Below are 20426 nucleotides of genomic sequence, written 5' to 3' on the forward strand. Positions count from 1 at the left end.
ATTGATGGATTCCATCTTAAAAGTACGATTAACCAAAAACTCATTAAGGAAACGTAAATTAATAATTGTCCTAAATGTTTTATCAGGTTTTTGGATTAAGAATAAGGGAGAGTAGATCCTCTCTCAGATTCTGGAACCTCTATCAGGACGTTTTTCTGGCATAGGCTCAAGACCTCCGCTTCTAAAGCCGCCTGTTCAAGGGGTGAAGATCTTAAGGGAGTTGGTTTAAAGGTATCCCGCGGAACCTGGGTAAACTCCAACCTAAGCCCGGTGGATATTACCTTACGCACCCAGTCACTATTTGTAATCTGTAACCATGCCGGGAGGAAGGATGACAGTCTACCCCCACGGGAATTACTAGTCATTGATTCTGTCTCTTTTGATCTCTCGACGAGCGTCTGAACATGTAGCCCGTACCTCTTCTCCTTCTATCTTCCCATCTGGGACGGTCTCTAATAGGCGAGGAATTGCGCTTTCTCCCCTGACCGAATCTTCTTCTACCAAATGGACGTCGGTAGGACGCAGACCAGAGATTTGGGAATTTTTTCTTGTCGTCCCCAGCCTTCTCAAGCAGTTCGTCCAAGACTGCGCCGAACAAATATTCACCCTCACACGGGATGGTACAGAGCTTCGCCCTGGACTGAATGTCTCCCTGCCAGCACTTTAGCCACAGGGCTCTACGAGCCGCATTAGAGAGACCTGCTGCCCTGGCGGCCATTCTTACTGCATCCACCGAGGCATCTGCTAGGAAGGCTGCTCCCTCTTGGATTGTTGGTAGGGCCCCAAGAATTGTTTGCCTCGACGTACCCTGTTTTGTGACTCCAACTGGTCCAACCAGACCATCATGGACCTGGCCGTGCATGTTGATGTCACTGCTGGTCTTAAGGACCCGGCAGCCATTTCCCAGGTATTCTTAAGGAAGGTGTCTGCCTTCCTGTCTAGGGGATCTTTAAGGGATCCCATGTCCTCAAAGGGTAGCGAGGATTTTTTCGATGCCTTCGCAATGGCTGCATCTAATTTGGGGGCCCTGTCCCACGTATTCACTGTCGGATCGTCGAAGGGATATCTGCGTTTGAGGGCTGGTGGTAGCGACCCTCTTTTATCTGGTTTTTTCCACTCTCTGTGGATCAGATCCTGTATCTTCTGATTTAATGGGAAGACTCTACGCTTCCTCTGCTCCAGCCCTCCGAACATGACATCCTGCATGGATAACTGGGGCTTAGGCTCCTCTACTTCCATTGTCCCTCTGACTGCTTTGACCAGTTTGTCTACTCGGTCAAGTGGCAAAATCGTCCAGAGTCCTCTTCTCCTGAGGAGGATGAGGGAGATGAAGCCTGGGAGACTCTACTTCTCCTCCATTCTGTTGAGGAATCGGACTCCACCGGGACCCCGCCCCTTAGACTTTCCGGCTGGGACAAAGACTTTAGGGTTTCTTTCATCTCGGCCCTGACTATGTCTCTTAAACTCGCCGCTACCGCGGGCGACTCTTCCGCCACTGTCTGTTGAATACAGGGAGGCACAATTTTTTGGGGCATGAGTCCGGTAATGGGCATGCACAGAGTGCGCATTCCCTGTGTTTAGTTTTACTTGTAGCCTTCTTCCCCTAAAATAAAACACAGAAGGGGGGGTCCCCGTCACTGAGTGAACGTTCACGAAGATCACTTACCAGTGCCACAATCAAGTACCGGAGAATGAGGGGGATTCTTTTCAGTCGATGCTCCTGTCTGCCTAGAGAAGCTTTTATGAATGGATTGGTCACTTCGTCCCGCACGCTCCTTACTGTCACGGGACTCTTTCTTTTTCTGCTTGACCTGCCGAAGGTCATCCAGGGGCGGCAGTGAGGCTTGTCGCTGCCGCTGCTGCGGCTGCTCCTGATCGCTCTCCATTACTGCTTACAATAATGTGGCCAAGGCAAGGCACCCTGCCAGGGTCCTGCCTATATACCCCTCCTCCGGACAGCAGTATTCCTGCCGCGCCCCTCCCCCCCTAATAGGGCTCCCCTCCCCCAGCTGGCGCCGCACCTGGCCGGAGAGCCGACGCTTATCGGCGTTTACGATGGGCGCCGCCATCTTGGTTTCTCGCGCCTGCGCAGTGGTGCCGCCGACCCGGAAGCGCCTCCTCTGCCCGCCCCCTGACGTCACCGCGACCCCGACGTGACCGGAAGTCACGCGGGATGCCCGGGCGCTCCGGAATGCAGCGCTCCCCGGTCCCAGCACCCCGCAGCCGCGCCGGCCCCTGTCACCACCGCACTTGCGCCGCTGGAGCCGGGAGCCCCCGGGGGGGGGCATACTCACCGCCAGCAGCCTTACTCTGGAGACGGACCTCCTCCGGACGCCGCTCCCTGCTGCATACGCCACCGCCGTGCCACCCATCCTGGGCCACCGTGGCGTCCTCCAGGAGTCCCGCACCAGGCCGAGGTAGGAGACCCCCTCGCTACCTGTATCGGCCGGCTGGCCTGGGATCCGGTCTTCTGTAGGATCCCGTCCCCTCAGGAACAGGAAACCAACTGATGCGTGGGAGAGGTGCCGCCCTTTTTGTATCTGTAGGTTTCCTGTTCCTAAAGGGCGGATCCCCTCTCTCGTGGTGCTGTCATGGGAGTCCGAATAAAAATGGATCATTAAATGAGCGATCAATTTGTATATAGTTGATGGATGCTTTATCATGGGCCAAAGTCTTAGCTTGTAAATGGGCCCTAATTAGACCCTTGTCTTTGTATATTGGGTACAGAAACTATTCAGACCCCTTTAAATTTTACACTCTTTGTTTCATTGCAACCATTTCGCAAATTCAAAAAAGTTCATTTTTTTGTCATTAATGTACACTCTGCACCCCATCTTGACTGAAAAATAAAACAGAAATGTCGAAAATTTTTGCAAATTTATGAAAAAAAACCTGAAATATCACATGGTCATAAGTATTCAGACCCTTTGCTCAGTATTGAGTAGAAGCACCCTTTTGAGCTAGTACAGCCATGAGTCTTCTTGGGAATGATGCAACAAGTTTTTCAAGCCTGGATTTGGGGATCTTCTGCCATTCTTCCTTGCAGATCCTCTCCAGTTCCTTCAGGATGAATGGTGAACGTTGATGGATAGCCATTTTCAGGTCTCTCCAGAGATGCTCAATTGCGTTTAGGTCAGGGCTCTGTCTGGGCCAGTCAAGAATGGTCAGAGTTGTTCTGAAGCCACTCCTTTGTTATTTTAGCTGTGTGCTAAGGGTTGTTGTCTTGTTGGAAGGTGAACCTTCGGCCAAGTCTGAGGTCCAGAGCACTCTGGAAGAGGTTTTCATCCAGGATATCTCTGTACTTGGTCTCATTCATGTTTCCTTCAATTGCATCCAGTCCTCCTGTCCCTGCAGCTGAAAAACACCCCCATAACATGATGCTGCCACCACCATGTTTCACTCTTGGGATTGTATTGGGCAAGTGATGAGCAGTGCCTGGTTTTCTCCACACATACCGCTTAGAATTATCGCCAAAAAGTTCTCTCTTTGTCTCATCAGACCAGAGAATCTTCTAATAGTCTGGGAGTCCTTCATGTGTTTTTTAGCAAACTCTATGCGGGCTTTCATATGACTTGCACTGAGGAGAGGCTTCTGTCGGGCCACTCTGCCATAAAGGCCCGAATGGTGGAGGGCTGCAGTGATAGTTGACTTTGTGGAATTTTCTCCCATCTCACTACTGCATCTGTGGAGCTCGGCCACAGTGAACTTGAGGTTCTTCTTTACCTCTCTTACCAAGGCTCTTCTCCCACGATTGCTCAGTTTGGATGGACAGCCAGGTCTAGGAAGACTTCTGGTGGTCCCAAAATTCTTCCATTTAAGGATTATGGAGGCCACTATGCTCTTAGGAACCTTGAGTACCACAGAAATTATTTTGTAACCTTGGCCAGATCTGTGCCTTGCCACAATTCTGTCTCTGAGCTCCTTGGCCAGTTCCTTAGACCTCTTGATTCTTATTTGGTCTGACATGCACTGTGAGCTGTGAGGTCTTATATAGACAGGTGTATGTGTTATGAGTTCATTTTCCCCTTCACCATTGAGGTCTGATGAACTCCCTCTTCTGGTGAAGGAAGGTAGTGAGGCTGATTACCAAGCACCTGAGCTGGGAGAGGATGACTGGGCGACGGGGATCTCTGACTGGATATAAGGCAGCCAACGCCCTTCTGCCTCGCTGGTGATTTCTCTGTGGAATTCTAGGAGACCAGTCTGATTCCTGCGCCTCAAAAGCTAAGTTTTCTGCTTTGCCTTTTTGCATTTGTGTTTTGGTTTTAGTTTGCCTTGCTTTTCTGGATTCTGCCATTCCCTGCTGGGGTGAGCTGAACTCCTTTTTGCCTTTTTGCTCTGTCTTCAGAAAATACCTGAGTACTGACATAGTCTTTTTGAAGACTAGCATCTTCAGGGCCTTTTTCCCTGTCAGTCTGTTGGCTCTTATTTTGATAGGGTTTTTCGCGGATTGCAGACAGCAGCTTTCCTATCCTGTCCTATCTAGTTAGCTTGGGCCCCATCATTTGCTCAGTCTATCTTTCTATCTGTGTTAGTGTTTTTTCTTTTTGCTTCACCGTCATTATATGTTGGGGGCTGCCTATTGCTTTGGGGTCTGCTCTGGGGCAGTTTAGATTTCCCTTTCTGTCTTTAGGCTGTTTAGCTCTCCGGCTGTGATCGAGGGGTCTAGGGCACCGTAGGAACCCCCCACGGCTACTGCTAGTTGTTGTTGATAGGTTCAGGGGTCTGCAATCCGATAGCTGCCAACTTCTCTGGTTTTCTGGACTTAGCTAGCATTTCTGTTTTTGCCTCCTACGGTGACTCATTCATAACATGTATGCCTGTACAAATCAAGTCCTATCAATTTAATTACACACAGCTGGACTCCAATGAAGGAGTAGAACCATCTCAAGGAGGATCACAAGAAAATGGACATGTGACTTAAATATGAGTGTCTGAGCAAAGGGTCTGAATACTTATGACCATGTGATATTTCAGTTGTTCTTTTTTAATAAATTTACAAAAAAATCTACATTTCTGTGTTTTTTCAGTCAAGATGGGGTGCAGAGTGTAAATTATTGAGAAAAAAATTAACTTTTTTGAATTTACCAAATGGCTGCAATGAAACAAAGAGAATTTAAAGGGGTCTGAATACTTTCCATACCCACTGTATTTTATATAGTAATCAAATACAACATAGGAATGTGTTAGCACTAAACACAAAGACAATCCTGTCTACTCCATTTTTAAATAAATAATAACATCCTCTTCTATAAGAAGAATGTTAGTGAAGTGGAAAATAAAATGGCATGGTTTTATCAGCTCTTAAAATAAATGTTCCGTACAAAGCGTAATGAGTGCCAGACATTGAGTCAGTCGCCCATTAAAATTGATTTGATAAAGAATTTCCTGAGTGTCGTACACACTATTATTACTAGTCAGATGCAGGCAAACAACTGAAGAAACCTCGTAATAATTACCCATATTCTGGATAGTGCACTGATCTGCGAATGATGGTAGGTGTATAACGAGAGCTTGTGGAGGAACATTTGCAGCTTGTGTGATTGGCAATCTTGATAGTTACAGGTTCTGGCGCTTGAGTCAAAGGCAAGGAAATTTGAAAAACCTAATGAAAAAAAAATGATATGAGATATTAGGGTGCAGTATGAGAAGAAACATATTACTGTCCTTATTCAATTACAAAACATGTGCATTATACATCTTCAGGAGCACAAGTTCCTCTAGATCTCAGTTTCCTGCTTGCTAAGGGGGCGGTGGGCTCCTGATGATTGAGAGTTTCGACCATGGCATAGCAGTGCTGCTGACTTGAACTGTGCACTGTCCCATGCTGCTAGGAGAGAAAGCTTCACCAGTGCAGCATCAAATCTTGCCAGCTTCAGAGCAGCACTTGCAAGCCCTATAAAAATTAGTTGGTAACCCCTGCACTTCTTGTCCTGAAGACCGCACAGGGAAACTTAAGAGACTGCAGAGGTTGACAATAACCTAGACAACATGTTTTGATGGTTATTTTTTGTTTGTTTATTATTTACTACGACCATTGCTCTAGATAAGTCCAAATAAGGATCTAATAGGGTGAACCGATGATGAAAGGGGACACCATTACCATATATTTTATAGGATGCCAACCTCCGCTGCTAAGTTCCGGCAGAAACAGGGCAAAATAAAGTTATTTTGTTTCCTGGCCACCCGTAATATTCCATTGTAACCCATATGCCAATAATTGTCATTCTCAACCATGGTTGGGCCAGTGACTTACAATTGAAGGCCTTGATGTTACTAGAGGTGATCCTATAAGTTTAGGTCAATCCACATTACCATTTTTTCTATTATGGCTTACTCAATCTATTTAGACCATTGAGTTGGGCCCACTAGTTAGTCTTTATTGTGACTTTTTAAACAGACCATTTTTTGTGAGAACCCCCAACTTTCACTATATCATATTTTACACACTTCTTTATGGTTTCAGTATATTGGACCATCGATGGAGGTCCATGGATTAGGCTTGTGCAACGAGTCTATGGGCTACCTAAGCAGAACTAAGGATGTCATCAGCCAATGAACACCCTACATATTATGGGACCACTACATTCAGTTGCCAACAGTGCACATGACATACATTTGGTTAATGCACACTTGGGACATCTCTTTGGGCTACCTACAGTCTATCGGTGCGTAATTTTTTAATTTTATTTATTACACCTACTGTACTGAGAACTTACATGGTTGTCTGTATCTAGATGATGTTCTAATGTTAAACTAAATTGGCAAAATATCTTGGAAAAACCCTTTAAAAAAATCACTCCAGAAACATCACCCACATTTTGTTCTCTGCAACCCTATTACCGTCTGGGCTTGCTTAGGAGTGTTTGTGCAGGATATTGGACAAGGTTGAAGGTGAAGCTTAACAAAAAAATTCCCTGTTTAATTATTTAATAATTGGGAGTTATAGGATATTACACACATTACAGCAAGATATGTGAGCAAAAATGTATGGTAAATATATGTAAATAAATATATAATTTCCTTATTGATACATTAATAAATCATAGGCTACAGTATATTCCCACATTGCATTTCTGCAGCATTTTTTACTGCAGGCAAAACCTGATCTCTTGGTACTAAAGTAGTTGCTTACAAGAAGCAGGTTTTGCAGTTTTTGCTGCATATTTGCACTTACTCATTGCTTTCTGTGGGAGAAAAAAAACACTACAAAAAAGCTGAAAGAAGTCACATGCTGCAATTTTCAAAAACAGGAAACTGTTTTTTTTTTTTTTTGCTGCTGCTGATTAAATGTCAATGCCTACAGTGTATATGTCATAAAGTTAGTTTTATTCATCAAAAAGGCAGCAAAAACTAATAGTTGCGTTTTTTTGCACTTTCTCATTGCTTTCTATGATGAAAAAAGCACTGCAAAAACGATGAAAGAATTGACATGCTGCAAATTTTAAAAAATGCAGCAATTTTCTAATTCAGCCGGGAAAGAAAAAAAACAGATGCAACAAATTGTGACCAGACAATAATCCATGGATAGGAGAAGAAAAAAAAAAAAACCTTTTGTTTGAGCTTTATAAACCCTGTATTTGCTTGATTTACTCATTGACTGCAGTATCCAGAAAGTGTTCAGTAGCGCCAAAGTTTAAAGCCATTAATATATTTCTGATCTAAGATTGTCTAGTATTACTTGTCCTGATGTGGATAAAGATAAGTCATGATGTCTCTGAAATAATGGGCTTTTTCATCTGTAGGTACACTTATAAATGACCAAGTTGTCCTATTTCCTGCATATGCAGTGTCAGAACAGACCTAATCCTCCATGTCTGATAAGTCTGCTGAAAGGAAGACTGAATTTCCAAGAATGAAACATACCTGGTGGTCAGTATTTGCTTTATATTTATGTCAGATATCACAAGGAATGTATGAAGAGTATGAAGAGTGCAGGGAGTGTGTGGAGCATGCTCAGGAGCTGAACCCGCTCCATATGCATTGAATGTCAGCCTTACATGTTGATGCTGCGGTTAAAAGTGATCTTAGCATCTAAACAGTAAGACATAGGCAGAGGGCTGAATTTGTCATATCAATGCCTATCTTGTCATTATCTTATCCAAAATGCCAGAAACTCAGCTTCATTGACAGAAATTGTTTTTAAAAAAATATGCCTGTCAATATATGGCAGCAGAAACATTATTTTTTTTTTTGTAAAACAAAGGGATTTTGTTTGGAAACATAACAAATGCTACATACATTTGGTACCACTGTAACTGGACTGAGCCACAGATAAAGACTACAAAGGATTTTTATTGCAAATGCAAAGTAAAAGCAAATGCTGTAAAACCAAAACAAAAAACAGTCCCTTAAATGGTGACATTTGTACTGCAATACAAGAAGCCTTCATATGTTGACAGGAAAGTAGAAAAGGGTGTGTGTATATGTGTGTGTATGTGTGTATATATATATATATATATATATACACTGTATATATACGATATGAGCCCCCCTTAGCCTCTCTAAACACAGCATGAGACCCTATATACAGTATGAGCCCTTAAGAGCCCCCGCTTGGCCCATTATATACAGTATGAGCCCCCACATTGACCCATATATACAGTATGAGCCCGCCACAAAGCCTCCTATATACAGAATGAGCCCTCACGTAGCCCCCTATATACAGGCACACATCCCATACACATAGAAAAAAATACTCACCTCACTCCCATTCTCCTGGCGCTCTGCACAGCGGAGGCGGTGAAGTTACTTCATCACGTCTGAAGTCTCAATCGCAAATGCTGATTGGTGGGAAAAGAAGACAGCGGCTCCTCTCTCCATCAGTGTTTACACCGCTGCATCTGTAGATGCAGATATTGGTGATATCTAGACATGGGTTGTGCATAAAGTGTAAGCTGTGGGACATTGTTTTCCATTTCTTCGGCTGTCTCGGTCCACGGGCCAGACTGGAACAGAGGGCTGGGTGTGGCCCGCGGGCCAGACTTTGCCCAGGCCTGCTCTATATCACATGCAGCAAAACTGTAACCCGTTTGCTATGCTATTTTGGTTTCAAGTAAATGGTCCTTTCAGATGAGCTATCGGTCTGTTTGCTGCATGAGTGCCCCAGACTGGACTTGGAGACCCGTAATAATATCCAATGGCTGTATGAGCTAACACTTATCAGCCTAAGGCCTCATTCAGAATAATATACGTGTATTCTCTGTGTATTTCATGGATCAAGCACATACTGTTATAATCTGTGGAACGGTTCACATCTGTGATTTGTTTGCAGAATGAGTGTCTGCAAAAAACACCCCAAAAACTGGAGACATTCAATTTTGAAGCAACTCACATTGTTGGCATCCTCGTAGTATCCTCCTGCTGTCCTTTTTTCACTCACCGGTAGCTGAAGCTTGAGAAACCTCCATCATAAATATTAATCAAACACTGACGGTACAAACGGACACCCTCGTATTTTTAGTCGCTGCACAGGTAACAAACTGTATCCCCACACTTGCGACTTCATAGTGGTTTACCACTGCGGCCACCACTGCCGAGATACACATATATATATTTTTCATACACTGCCATTAATTGCACAGCATTTTACAGATATTATCATCGCTGTCCCGTTTGGGAGGAAACTGGAGAACCCGAAGGAAACCCACGCAAACATGGGGGAGGACATACAGACACTGTGTAGATGTTGTCTTTAGTGGAATATGAAACCAGGATCCCAACACTGAGGGTCTGCAGTGCTAACCTCTAATGTGCTGCCCTAATACTCATACGAAGAGTAGGGTAAGATAGTGACCCAACAGCCCCCTTTTGCCTGGCCAAACAAATTTGGTTCTAGGCTACACTAGCCCACAGTTTCAGAGTCACAGCAACAAAATAGCAGGTAGCCTTCAGCTAAAGAATCAATTGGTCTTAGATAACCAGTTTTCACACTCCACAGACACAGAAGTGCTAAAGGTGTGTACAATAACGGCACGGAAAAATTCAGGAGCAAAGTTGCATTATTTTTTATTGGTCAGTGGCATGTGTGCTGGCAGCAGGATAAAGAAAACTATACTTACCGATTTCAAGACATAGGAAGTGCTGGTATTCAAGCAGGTGACACCCTCTTCGTTACAGCAACCCCCACATCTGTACACCGAGACACAGGGTGGTTTGAAGAATGTGCTGGTGGCTGTGCCAAGGTCCTTTCCGACATCGACACAGGTTTCTCTGGGTGTGCACTGTGTCCTCTGCCACTCCTCATCAATGACTGCGAACAGAAAAATAACGTCATAAACAATAAGATAAATGGTGGCAAAGCTTATGTCCAGGGGCAGATATACCAATGGTGCATTGGGGTCCAAGAGGTAAAGGGGACATCTTCCACCTCCAAAGCAGGTTTAATTGTACATTATGATAAGCTATTGAACTGCACAAGGCTCATATTTTGTTCGTACACAGGTGCCTCTTTTATTCGTGTCGGCCCTGGCGTATGTCGATCCAGAGCAAGATGATTTGTAGGATTTGCAAGATTTCATCAAGTTGTCATACGGTGTTTACAGCCAACATTAAAGGGAATGTATCATCAGGTAATAAGCTATCATTTGAATTGGGATTTTATTATTTTAGGAGTTGTCCAATTTTCTTAAAAAATGTTGGCAAGGTTGCTTTTTGTTTAAAAATAACAAAATAATCAGTACTTACAAAAGTCTTCAACGCCACCTATCTCTCCTTTCAGACAGTCTTTGTTGATCGGACAGTGGCCGTAATGTCCCGTGTACAGCATGTGAGCTTTGTAGCCAATCACTGGACTCATCAGTATGTGTTCCATAACAGAAATATAAGCTCCAGTAATACAACCCTCCTGTTTACAGGACATGTTGGGAGTGGGTGTTGAACATGATTTGTTAAGATTGAGCTAGGACTGAAGCCAATACTCCTCACCTCAGGTTCCAGAAACTACATCGGCCTAGGACTTCATGGACCTCTCTTTTGACCAGAACCAAATCAAAACTACCGGAGAATGCCACCCTCAACCAATGTGGACCTCAACCTATAACTTTGAGAGTAGTGTGCAGAAACATGCAGTCTCTTCTTTACCGGTCATCTGAGCAGCATGGCTCCTCCTGGCTTCTAAGTGTATGTTTTGACATACCGGCCAGAAATGACTGTTCAAAACTCTGATTCATGCAGCCATTATTTGGGCAGCATTAATCAGCTGTCGGGTTCTCTGTAATATAGCCTTCACCGCCTTGCCAAACACCCATGCATGGTGTAATAGGGACTTTTCATTACCATTCCCACTCCTGCCAAGGAAAAACCCCACCTGAAAATGGCTCTAAATGGAGAGGCACTGCTCAGTTTTGGGAGTTTACAAGAACTCAACCCTATATTTGTATCTGAAAAATCAAGAAAGTCTTAGAAAATTTGAGATTATTGGTAACTATCCCGTCCAGCCTCTAATTTAATACTTAGGTCAATGGACCATCCGTTCTCCTGATAAGTAGATTTGTAGAAGCAGGAAAAGCTGAACGTGCAGTTCCGTAGTCCTGGAGGCACATTTTAAGCACATTATTATCATATGTGTGTTTGACGCTTGCATCAGTCTCTGATACACTACAAGAGTGATAAGTGAATTAATACAAGTAATTAGAGTTGAGCGACTTTTGGTTTTTTAGGGTCGCGTTTCGTTTCGTGAAACCCGACTTTTCCAAAAGTCGGGTCGAGCAAGATCGTCCGATTATAGGGAAAAGTCGGGGTCGTCCCGAAACACGAAACCCAATGTAAGTCAATGGGGAATAAAAGTCGGCAGTGAGAGGAGGACAGGAAACACACCAACAGTGCCCATTTGAATGCCAAAAGCATCAATTCTTCTTACTTAAGCCTGTCAACCTTAATTAACTTCATAATACAAGTTACGCACTGAAAAATGGGCGTTATTTGGCTACAGACTGTGGGGGGGGGGAGGGCTGGCTCCAGGTTTTCATGTGCCCTGGGCGAAAGAGCGCCCCTTTAACACATACCACAACTCATCATGCTCCGATACGGCAGAGAAATAGCGGTATAGTACAATGAAAAATACCTCACTTTTTACATCTCATGACGAGGCCCATCTATTTCTCCATACAGAATCATTGGTCCCATATAATGTTTGAAACAGTATATGATGAGCTCCACATAATGCTACAGTATATGTTGGTCCCCATGGATGAAGCTCTACTGTCTTATGGGCCCAAATAATGCTCCAAACATAATGGGCCCCATTTCTAATGCTCTAGTGTATAATGGGCCCTGTAAATGCTGCTCCAGTGTCTGATGTCCACCTTTGGAATGTTCCAGTATATGGTGGGCCCCATCTATCATTCTCAGACGGTGTTAGGCCCAGTATGGATTGCACGTGATTGCACAAAGGTTAGAAAGGGTACCGTATCCCCGGATAACATGTATGGATAGCGTACACATTCAAAATATATGTCTCAGGAGGCAGGCTCAGACGGTGTTGGGCCCAGTATGGATTGCACGTGATTGCACAAAGGTTAGAAAGGGTACCGTTTCCCCGGATAACATGTATGGATAGAGGGTGGGGGAAGGTGTGGTTCATGAACATGAGCCTCCAATGACGACTCAGTGCTTTTACTTTTTACAACTTCAGAAGAGGAGGCGATAGAGCTGGAGGCTGAGTCAGCAATGTAAGACAAAACTTTTTCCTGATGCTCTGGCTTTAAAAGCGGTTTGCCAACTCCTAGAAAACTAAGCGTTCGAGGCCTTATGTAGCCAGACGATGACGCAGGGTCAGCACCTCCTGCATTCGGTCCTATTTTGCTCTTGCCACTACCATCAGATCCACCACCAACACCATCATTACCAGCTGCCAACCCCCGCCCAATTCCACGGCCTCTTCCACCAGCCTTCCTCATTTTTGGTAGAAATGTAGACAAAATCCAACAAACTATATAGTAATGTAAAACAAGGTACAAGGTGTCTATAGGACAGGGGAGATTTTGAATTTCTGCAGACACTTGTGGACACTGGACACTTTTGGATTGTGTGAGGCCCAATGATATCTGAGCGCTATGTGACAGGCTCGATGGCACAGCTGTGACCAAAGTGACTAGAGGATAAGGGAGATTTTGAATCTCTGCACACACTTTTGGACACTGGATGGACACTTTTGGATTGTTTGAGGCCCAATGAATATCTGAGCGCTATGTGACAGGCTCGATGGCACAGCTGTGACAAAAGTGACTAGAGGATAAGGGAGATTTTGAATCTCTGCACACACTTTTGGACACTGGACACTTTTGGATTGTGTGAGGCCCAATGAATATCTGAGCGCTATGTGACAGGCTCGATGGCACAGCTGTGACAAAAGTGACTAGAGGATAAGGGAGATTTTGAATCTCTGCACACACTTTTGGACACTGGACACTTTTGGATTGTGTGAGGCCCAATGAATATCTGAGCGCTATGTGACAGGCTCGATGGCACAGCTGTGACAAAAGTGACTAGAGGATAAGGGAGATTTTGAATCTCTGCACACACTTTTGGACACTGGATGGACACTTTTGGATTGTGTGAGGCCCACTGATATCTGAGCGCTATGTGACAGGCTCGATGGCACAGCTGTGACGAAAGTGACTAGAGGATAAGGGAGATTTTGAATCTCTCCACACACTTTTGGACACTGGACACTTTTGGATTGTGTGAGGCCCAATGAATATCTGAGCGCTATGTGACAGGCTCGATGGCACAGCTGTGACAAAAGTGACTAGAGGATAAGGGAGATTTTGAATCTCTGCACACATTTTTGGACACTGGACACTTTTGGATTGTGTGAGGCCCAATGAATATCTGAGCGCTATGTGACAGTCTCGATGGCACAGCTGTGACAAAAGTGACTAGAGGATAAGGGAGATTTTGAATCTCTGCACACACTTTTGGACACTGGACACTTTTGGATTGTGTGAGGCCCAATGAATATCTTAGCGCTATGTGACAGGCTCGATGGCACAGCTGTGACAAAAGTGACTAGAGGATAAGGGAGATTTTGAATCTCTGCACACACTTTTGGACACTGGATGGACACTTTTGGATTGTGTGAGGCCCACTGATATCTGAGCGCTATGTGGCAGGCTCGATGGCACAGCTGTGACCAAAGTGACTAGAGGATAAGGGAGATTTTGAATCTCTGCACACACTTTTGGACACTGGACACTTTTGGATTGTGTGAGGCCCACTGATATCTGAGCGCTATGTGACAGGCTCGATGGCACAGCTGTGACCAAAGTGACTAGAGGATAAGGGAGATTTTGAATCTCTGCACACACTTTTGGACACTGGACACGTTTGGATTGTGTGAGGCCCAATGAATATCTGAGCGCTATGTGACAGGCTCGATGGCACAGCTGTGACAAAAGTGACTAGAGGATAAGGGAGATTGGATTGCTTTTAAAAAAGCAGTTTGCGGAGCAGTGGGTAAACAGCAATGCAGGAATGTCAGGAAGCCTTAGAAGGCAGCCCAACAACCAACACCACTGATACACCACTATATAGCCTCCCCTTGCACTGCACACACAGTGACTGGTGTGTTGTGCAGGCCAAATTGCTAGCAGCAGAAGCAGTTTTTTTGTCTTCTCAGCAGGACAAAAAAAAAAAAATTGGGATTGCTTTTAAAAAAGCAGTTTGCGGAGCAGTGGGTAAACAGCAATGCAGGAATGTCAGGAAGCCTTAGAAGGCAGCCCAACAACCAACACCACTGATACACCACTATATAGCCTCCCCTTGCACTGCACACACAGTGACTGGTGTGTTGTGCAGGCCAAATCGCTAGCAGCAGAAGCAGTTTTTTTGTCTTCTTCCCTGCCTAACGCTCTCCCTACAGAATCAGCAGCAACCTCTCCCTATACTAAGATCGGCAGAAGTAAGATGGCGGTCGGCGTGCACGCCCTTTTATACCCCCTGTGACTCCCACCAAAGCAAGCCAATCACTTGCATGCCCTTCTGAAAGATGGTGGTGACCCATGCCTATGTCATCACGTTGCCCACAGTGTCCGTGGATCCTGATTGGCTGAAAAAGAGCGCAAAACAAACTTTTGAAACGCGACTTTGGCGCGTAAGTCGCCGACCTCATGGCCGACCTCATCCTAGGGTCGGGTTTCGTTTCATGAAACCCGACTTTGCCAAAAGTCGGCGACTTTTGAATTTTTTCGACTCGTTTCGCTCAACTCTACAAGTAATTACTTTTTTTGGTTCATTAACTTAAACTTAGAAACACTTGGGAAATTCAAATTTAGGGGACGTTTTGGAAAATCAGTTGTACGCTAAGTAAATTTACGCCAAACATGATGTAAGACCTGGCAGATTTACATACACTTCTCCGTTCCTTTGGAATCACTACACAGAAATATAAGATCATGTTTTCTGACCATATTTTCTCAATAAATATTTATTGAGATACTTATATGTAATACTTCAGAAAAGGAATCCAAAACACGGGATTAAAGCATTAATGTATATTTTTGTAAATTTTCCATGAAATTTACCATAAAAAGTACATAAAGCAACATATGGGCCGAGTGCTGCTGAGTAACGTTCTGTAAGGAATGCATTCGTTTTATAGCATTTTGTCTATTCATCTGCATTTACTCATTCTGTCACTGGCATTGTATCATAATAGTGTAGCAGAGGATGAGATGATGGGCTCCGCAGTTATCATTTGGGGTTCTTCCAAATAGTATTGAACCCATTAAGGACCAGGTGGCATTTTGCTTTCTATTTTCAGTTGGCATAGCCATATGAGGGTTAAACTCCTGAGCCCGCTCCATAATCGTGATAGCGCCCGGCGTCCATACATACTGCAAGTTAAACACAGAGACAGATAGGAGATAACTTGCTGATCATTGGGGGTCCTACTAATGAGTTCCGCACCAATGGGCAGAACAAGGAATTTATATCCCCTCAGGTACAACATGTATCCTGGATATGGAATGGAGCCCCCAAATTCCGCTGCATTCATTCTCTATGGGCTAATGGAAAAAGCCAAGTGCTCGGTAGCCCCATAAGAAATGAATTGAGCAGCACGCGAGTATGTGCACTGCCGTACCATTCTAACAAAGATAAAACTCCCCTATCTGTTGATCAGTGCAGATCACATTATTCAGACCCTACCATTTAATAAGTTAATACCTGTCCCATGAATAGGTAATAATACCCCCTTTAGAGTTGCTGGACTGTAGAAGAGCCCTCATCTAACAAGTGTCATTCATAAAACTGGAGTTGTTTGGTGGCCCCCCTAAACACAACTGTTACCTCTGCACTCCATATAGCTACACTTCTCCATAATCAACTGAGTACAAACATCAAACATAGTGCTGGATTATTAATTTATTGTGAATGGTGAAAATGGGTCTAATATCTTCATACACCTTGTCTGTGATAGTCTTATCTGTACACACAGTCCATGTCAAGTCATCATAACCTATCTTTCCTTCACCAACTGCCCTAGCCCTGAATGTAGATCGCCCAACCAAGACAATACGGCTAGTTGGCCTCACCCTTGGTGCCCTCCACCCAAGCCACATGCTCCTACAACTCTTCATACTGAATCACATCTGGGCATTTACAATGGAAGCAATGGTGTAGATTTAGAAACATGTTTGTGCCTTTTTCTTTAGTGTAAAACGTTGAAAAAATAGTAGGGTTTGGAAAAACTCCGTTATTTCAGAAGTTCATGTACTAATTCTTTTATAATCTGCAACTATATTTGAAAAAGTTGGCTCAAATTGTGCACAGGGTAAGTATGACTCATTTACTGGACCTGATGTTGTTTTTTGCCTGCAACACATTCATCAGCGGGACATGGTTGAGATGGAGTATTTTACAATTCGAATATGGAGAGGCGATCCGTTTCATCCACAGGTCATGCAATATAAACAGGCCCTTAAAACGTGACCATGGCATCTAAGTTTCTAAACAAGCTGAGGTTCTCCCTTCGTCAAGCCAACTGTATGAAATGCAAGTTAATTGCTAGAGTCAACAGATCAATATGTCAGTCAGTGGTCTAAGAAAGGTTACTCCACTGCTGCCATGCTGTGTATAGTTTCCAGTCTGTTCATACCTTAGGGATTACCTAATTGTGCTTTTCTTTTTTTTCTAATGGATGTGCCATTTTTGGGGCAGCAGATGGCTGGTCTTATTAATATCAGTCCACAGCTGTCTGCTTAGTCTTTGCTGGTTATTTAAAAATAGGGTGGGCACCCCACATCTTTTTTTTGGGGTCCCCTTTTTAATAAGCAGTAAAGGCTAAGTAGACTGCTGTGAGCCAAGGCATCAGGAAGATGGCCTTTGGGAAAGCAATGCACTCTGCTCTGCCTCACCGCCTACACCAGGCCCTTAGCATCACACGGCTAGGGCACCCATTTCTCTCATCAAGACCCACAGAATAGCATTGCTGGGGCACCCACTTCTCCCACCCAGGGCCTGCAGCATTGCACCACTAAGGCACCCACTTTTCCCACCCTGGGTCCACAGCATTTGCCCACTTCTGCCGCCACTGGCTTCCTGAGGAAGGGACCATGCTTACACCGCCGCTGTCCTCCAGGTAAAATACCTAAAATTCGGACTATAAGACCGACCCCCTTATTGTCACAGTGGACCATTCCCTATTATTACAGACCCTCTCATCCCTCGGCATCACAGACTTGGCCCTCTCCTGGATCTCATCATACCTAACAGACCGGACATTCAGCGTCTCCCACTCACACACCACCTCCTCACCTCGCCCCCTATCTGTCGGAGTCCCACAAGGTTCAGTCCTTGGGCCCCTGCTGTTCTCTATTTACACCTTTGGCCTGGGACAGCTCATAGAATCTCATGGCTTTCAGTATCATCTTTATGCTGATGACACACAGATCTACATCTCTGGACCAGATATCACCTCCCTACTAACCAGAATCCCTCAATGTCTGTCCACTATTTCATCCTTCTTCTCCGCTAGACTTCTGAAACTCAACATGGACAAAACAGAATTCATCATCTTTCCCCCATCTCACGTGACCCCCCCTACGAACCTATCAATTACAGTAAATGACTGCCCACTCTCCCCAGTCCCACAAGCTCGCTGCCTCGGAGTAATCCTTGATGCTGATCTCTCCTTCAAACCACATATCCAAACCCTTTCCACTTCCTGCCGACTTCAACTCAAAAATATTTCACGAATCCGTTCATTCCTCACCCAAGAATCTGCAAAAACCCTAGTCCATGCCCTCATCATCTCTCGCCTTGACTACTGCAACATCATGCTCTGTGGCCTCCCCTCAAACACTCTCGCACCCCTCCAATCTATTCTAAACTCTGCTGCCCGAATAATCCACCTGTCCCCCCGCTATTCCCCAGCTTCTCCCCTCTGTCAATCCCTTCACTGGCTCCCAATTGCCCAGAGACTCCATTACAAAACCCTAACCATGACATACAAAGCCATCCACAACTTGTCTCCTCCATACATCTGTGACCTCGTCTCCCGGTACTTTCCCGCACGCAACCTCCGATCCTCACAAGATCTCCTTCTCTACTCCCGTCTTATCTCCTCTTCCCACAATCGCATACAAGATTTCTCTCGCGCATCACCCCTACTCTGGAACTCTCTACCACAACATATCAGACTCTCACCTACCATCGAAACTTTCAAAAAGAGCCTGAAGACCCACCTCTTCCGACAAGCCTATAACCTGCAGTAACCACCCATCGACCAAACCGCTGCACGACCAGCTCTACCCTCGCCTACTGTATTTTCACCCATCCCTTGAAGATTGTGAGCCCTCGCGGGCAGGGTCCTCTCTCCTCCTGTACCAGTTATGACTTGTATTGTTTAAGATTATTGTACTTATTTTTATGTATACCGCTCCTCACATGTAAAGCGCCATGGAATAAATGGCGCTATAACAATAAATAATAATAATAATAATAATACTAAAAAATATTTTTTCTTATTTTCCTCCCCAAAATTTGGGGTGCGTCTTATGGTCCGGTGCGTCTCATTATCCAAAAAATACTGTGCATAAAAAAGTTACAAAAAAAATTGCAAAACTTATGAACACCATACCACAAAATAAAGAACAAAAAATATAACATCAATAAATACGGATATTTATGTAAAAACAAAAATAAGCTAATAAAATGCACATAGTTGGTATTGCTGCACTGGCAATGGCCTAATGTAAAAACTGTCACACTAGTTAACCCCTTCATTGAATATCGTTAAAAAAAGAAGAAAATGATACAAAAAATGCTTTTTCTTCATACCACTGAAACACAGTGTACCTAAACAGCAGTTAGCATCACATTACTATAGCAAGGAGAGTCCACTTAACCCCTTTACTCTCAAGGGTGGTTTGCATGTTACTTCCCGGGCCAATTTTTACAATTCTGACCACTGTCCCTTTATGAGGTAATAACTCTGGAACGCTTCCATGGATCCCGGTGATTCTGACAAGGTTTTCTCGTGACATATTGTACTTCATGTTAGTGGTAAAATTTCATTCATATAACTTGCGTTTATTTGTGAAAAAAAACAGAAATTTGGCGAAAATTTTGAAAATTTCGCAATTTTCCAAGTTTGAATTTTTACGCTCTTAAATCACAGAGATATGTCACTCAAAAAACTTAATAAATAACATTTCCCACATGTTTACTTTACATCAGCACAATTTGGGAACCAAAATTTTTTTTTGTTAGGAAGTTATAAGGGTTAAATGTTGACCAGCGATTTCTCATTTTTACAACACCATTTTATTTTTAAAGACCACATCACATTTAAAGTCACTTTGAGGGGTCTATATGATAGAAAATACCAAAAAGTGACACCATTCTAAAAACTGCACCCCTCAAGGTGCTCAAAACCACATTCAAGGAGTTTATTAACCCTTCATGTGCTTCACAGGAATTTTTTGAATGTTTAAAAAAAAATGAACATTTAACTTTTTTTCACAAAAAAAAAAATTACTTCAGGTTCAATTTTTTTATTTTACCAAGGGTATCAGGAGAAATTGGACTGCAAAAGTTATTGTGCAATTTGTCCTGAGTACGCCGATACCTGATATGTGGGGGGAACCACTTTTTAGGCCCATGGCAGAGCTCGGAAGGGAAGGAGCGCCGTTTGACTTTTTCACTGCAAAAGCGATCTGTCACAGGCACTGCTGCAGGCTTCAGGATGCCTTCGCTGTGTGGGCAGTGAGGAAGCCAGCTCCCTGCAGGCCCCCGAAGGTCCCCGTCGCCGTATTGGATCCGGGGACCTGCAGGGAGGGAGGCCCCCGCAGCAGCGCTGCAAATTGCGCTGCTGCGGGGGTCTCAGGGAAGCACGGAGGGAGCCCCCTCCCTGCTGATGCTTCCTTTAACCCCCAGTACACAGCGATCAACATGATCGCGGTGTTCCAGGGGTTAACATGCCG

The 20426-nt window shown here is 44.3% G+C and overlaps 1 protein-coding gene and 1 long non-coding RNA gene across 2 annotated transcripts in view; one reads left to right on the forward strand and one right to left on the reverse strand.

Annotated features, from left to right (window-relative positions):
• LOC141078937 (uncharacterized) overlaps positions 1-11445 on the forward strand; it is an 84265-nt gene extending 72820 nt beyond the window's left edge. Inside the window, exons 2-4 of the long non-coding RNA XR_012228164.1 lie at positions 7746-7872; positions 10444-10571; positions 10721-11445. This is a non-coding gene — a long non-coding RNA (uncharacterized lncRNA). The remainder of the gene's footprint in view (positions 1-7745; positions 7873-10443; positions 10572-10720) is intronic.
• Positions 1-20426, reverse strand: part of VEGFD (vascular endothelial growth factor D) — a 110887-nt gene that overhangs the window by 17814 nt on the left and 72647 nt on the right. Inside the window, exons 3-4 of the mRNA XM_073565254.1 lie at positions 10062-10252; positions 5460-5605 (exon numbers count right to left, since the gene is read on the reverse strand). Of these exons, the coding sequence (XP_073421355.1) occupies positions 5460-5605; positions 10062-10252 (337 nt within the window). The remainder of the gene's footprint in view (positions 1-5459; positions 5606-10061; positions 10253-20426) is intronic.

This window comes from Dendrobates tinctorius, unplaced genomic scaffold (genome assembly GCF_039654945.1).
Source record: "Dendrobates tinctorius isolate UK_male_01 unplaced genomic scaffold, ASM3965494v1 ptg000016l, whole genome shotgun sequence".
Classification (NCBI taxonomy): domain Eukaryota; kingdom Metazoa; phylum Chordata; class Amphibia; order Anura; family Dendrobatidae; genus Dendrobates; species Dendrobates tinctorius.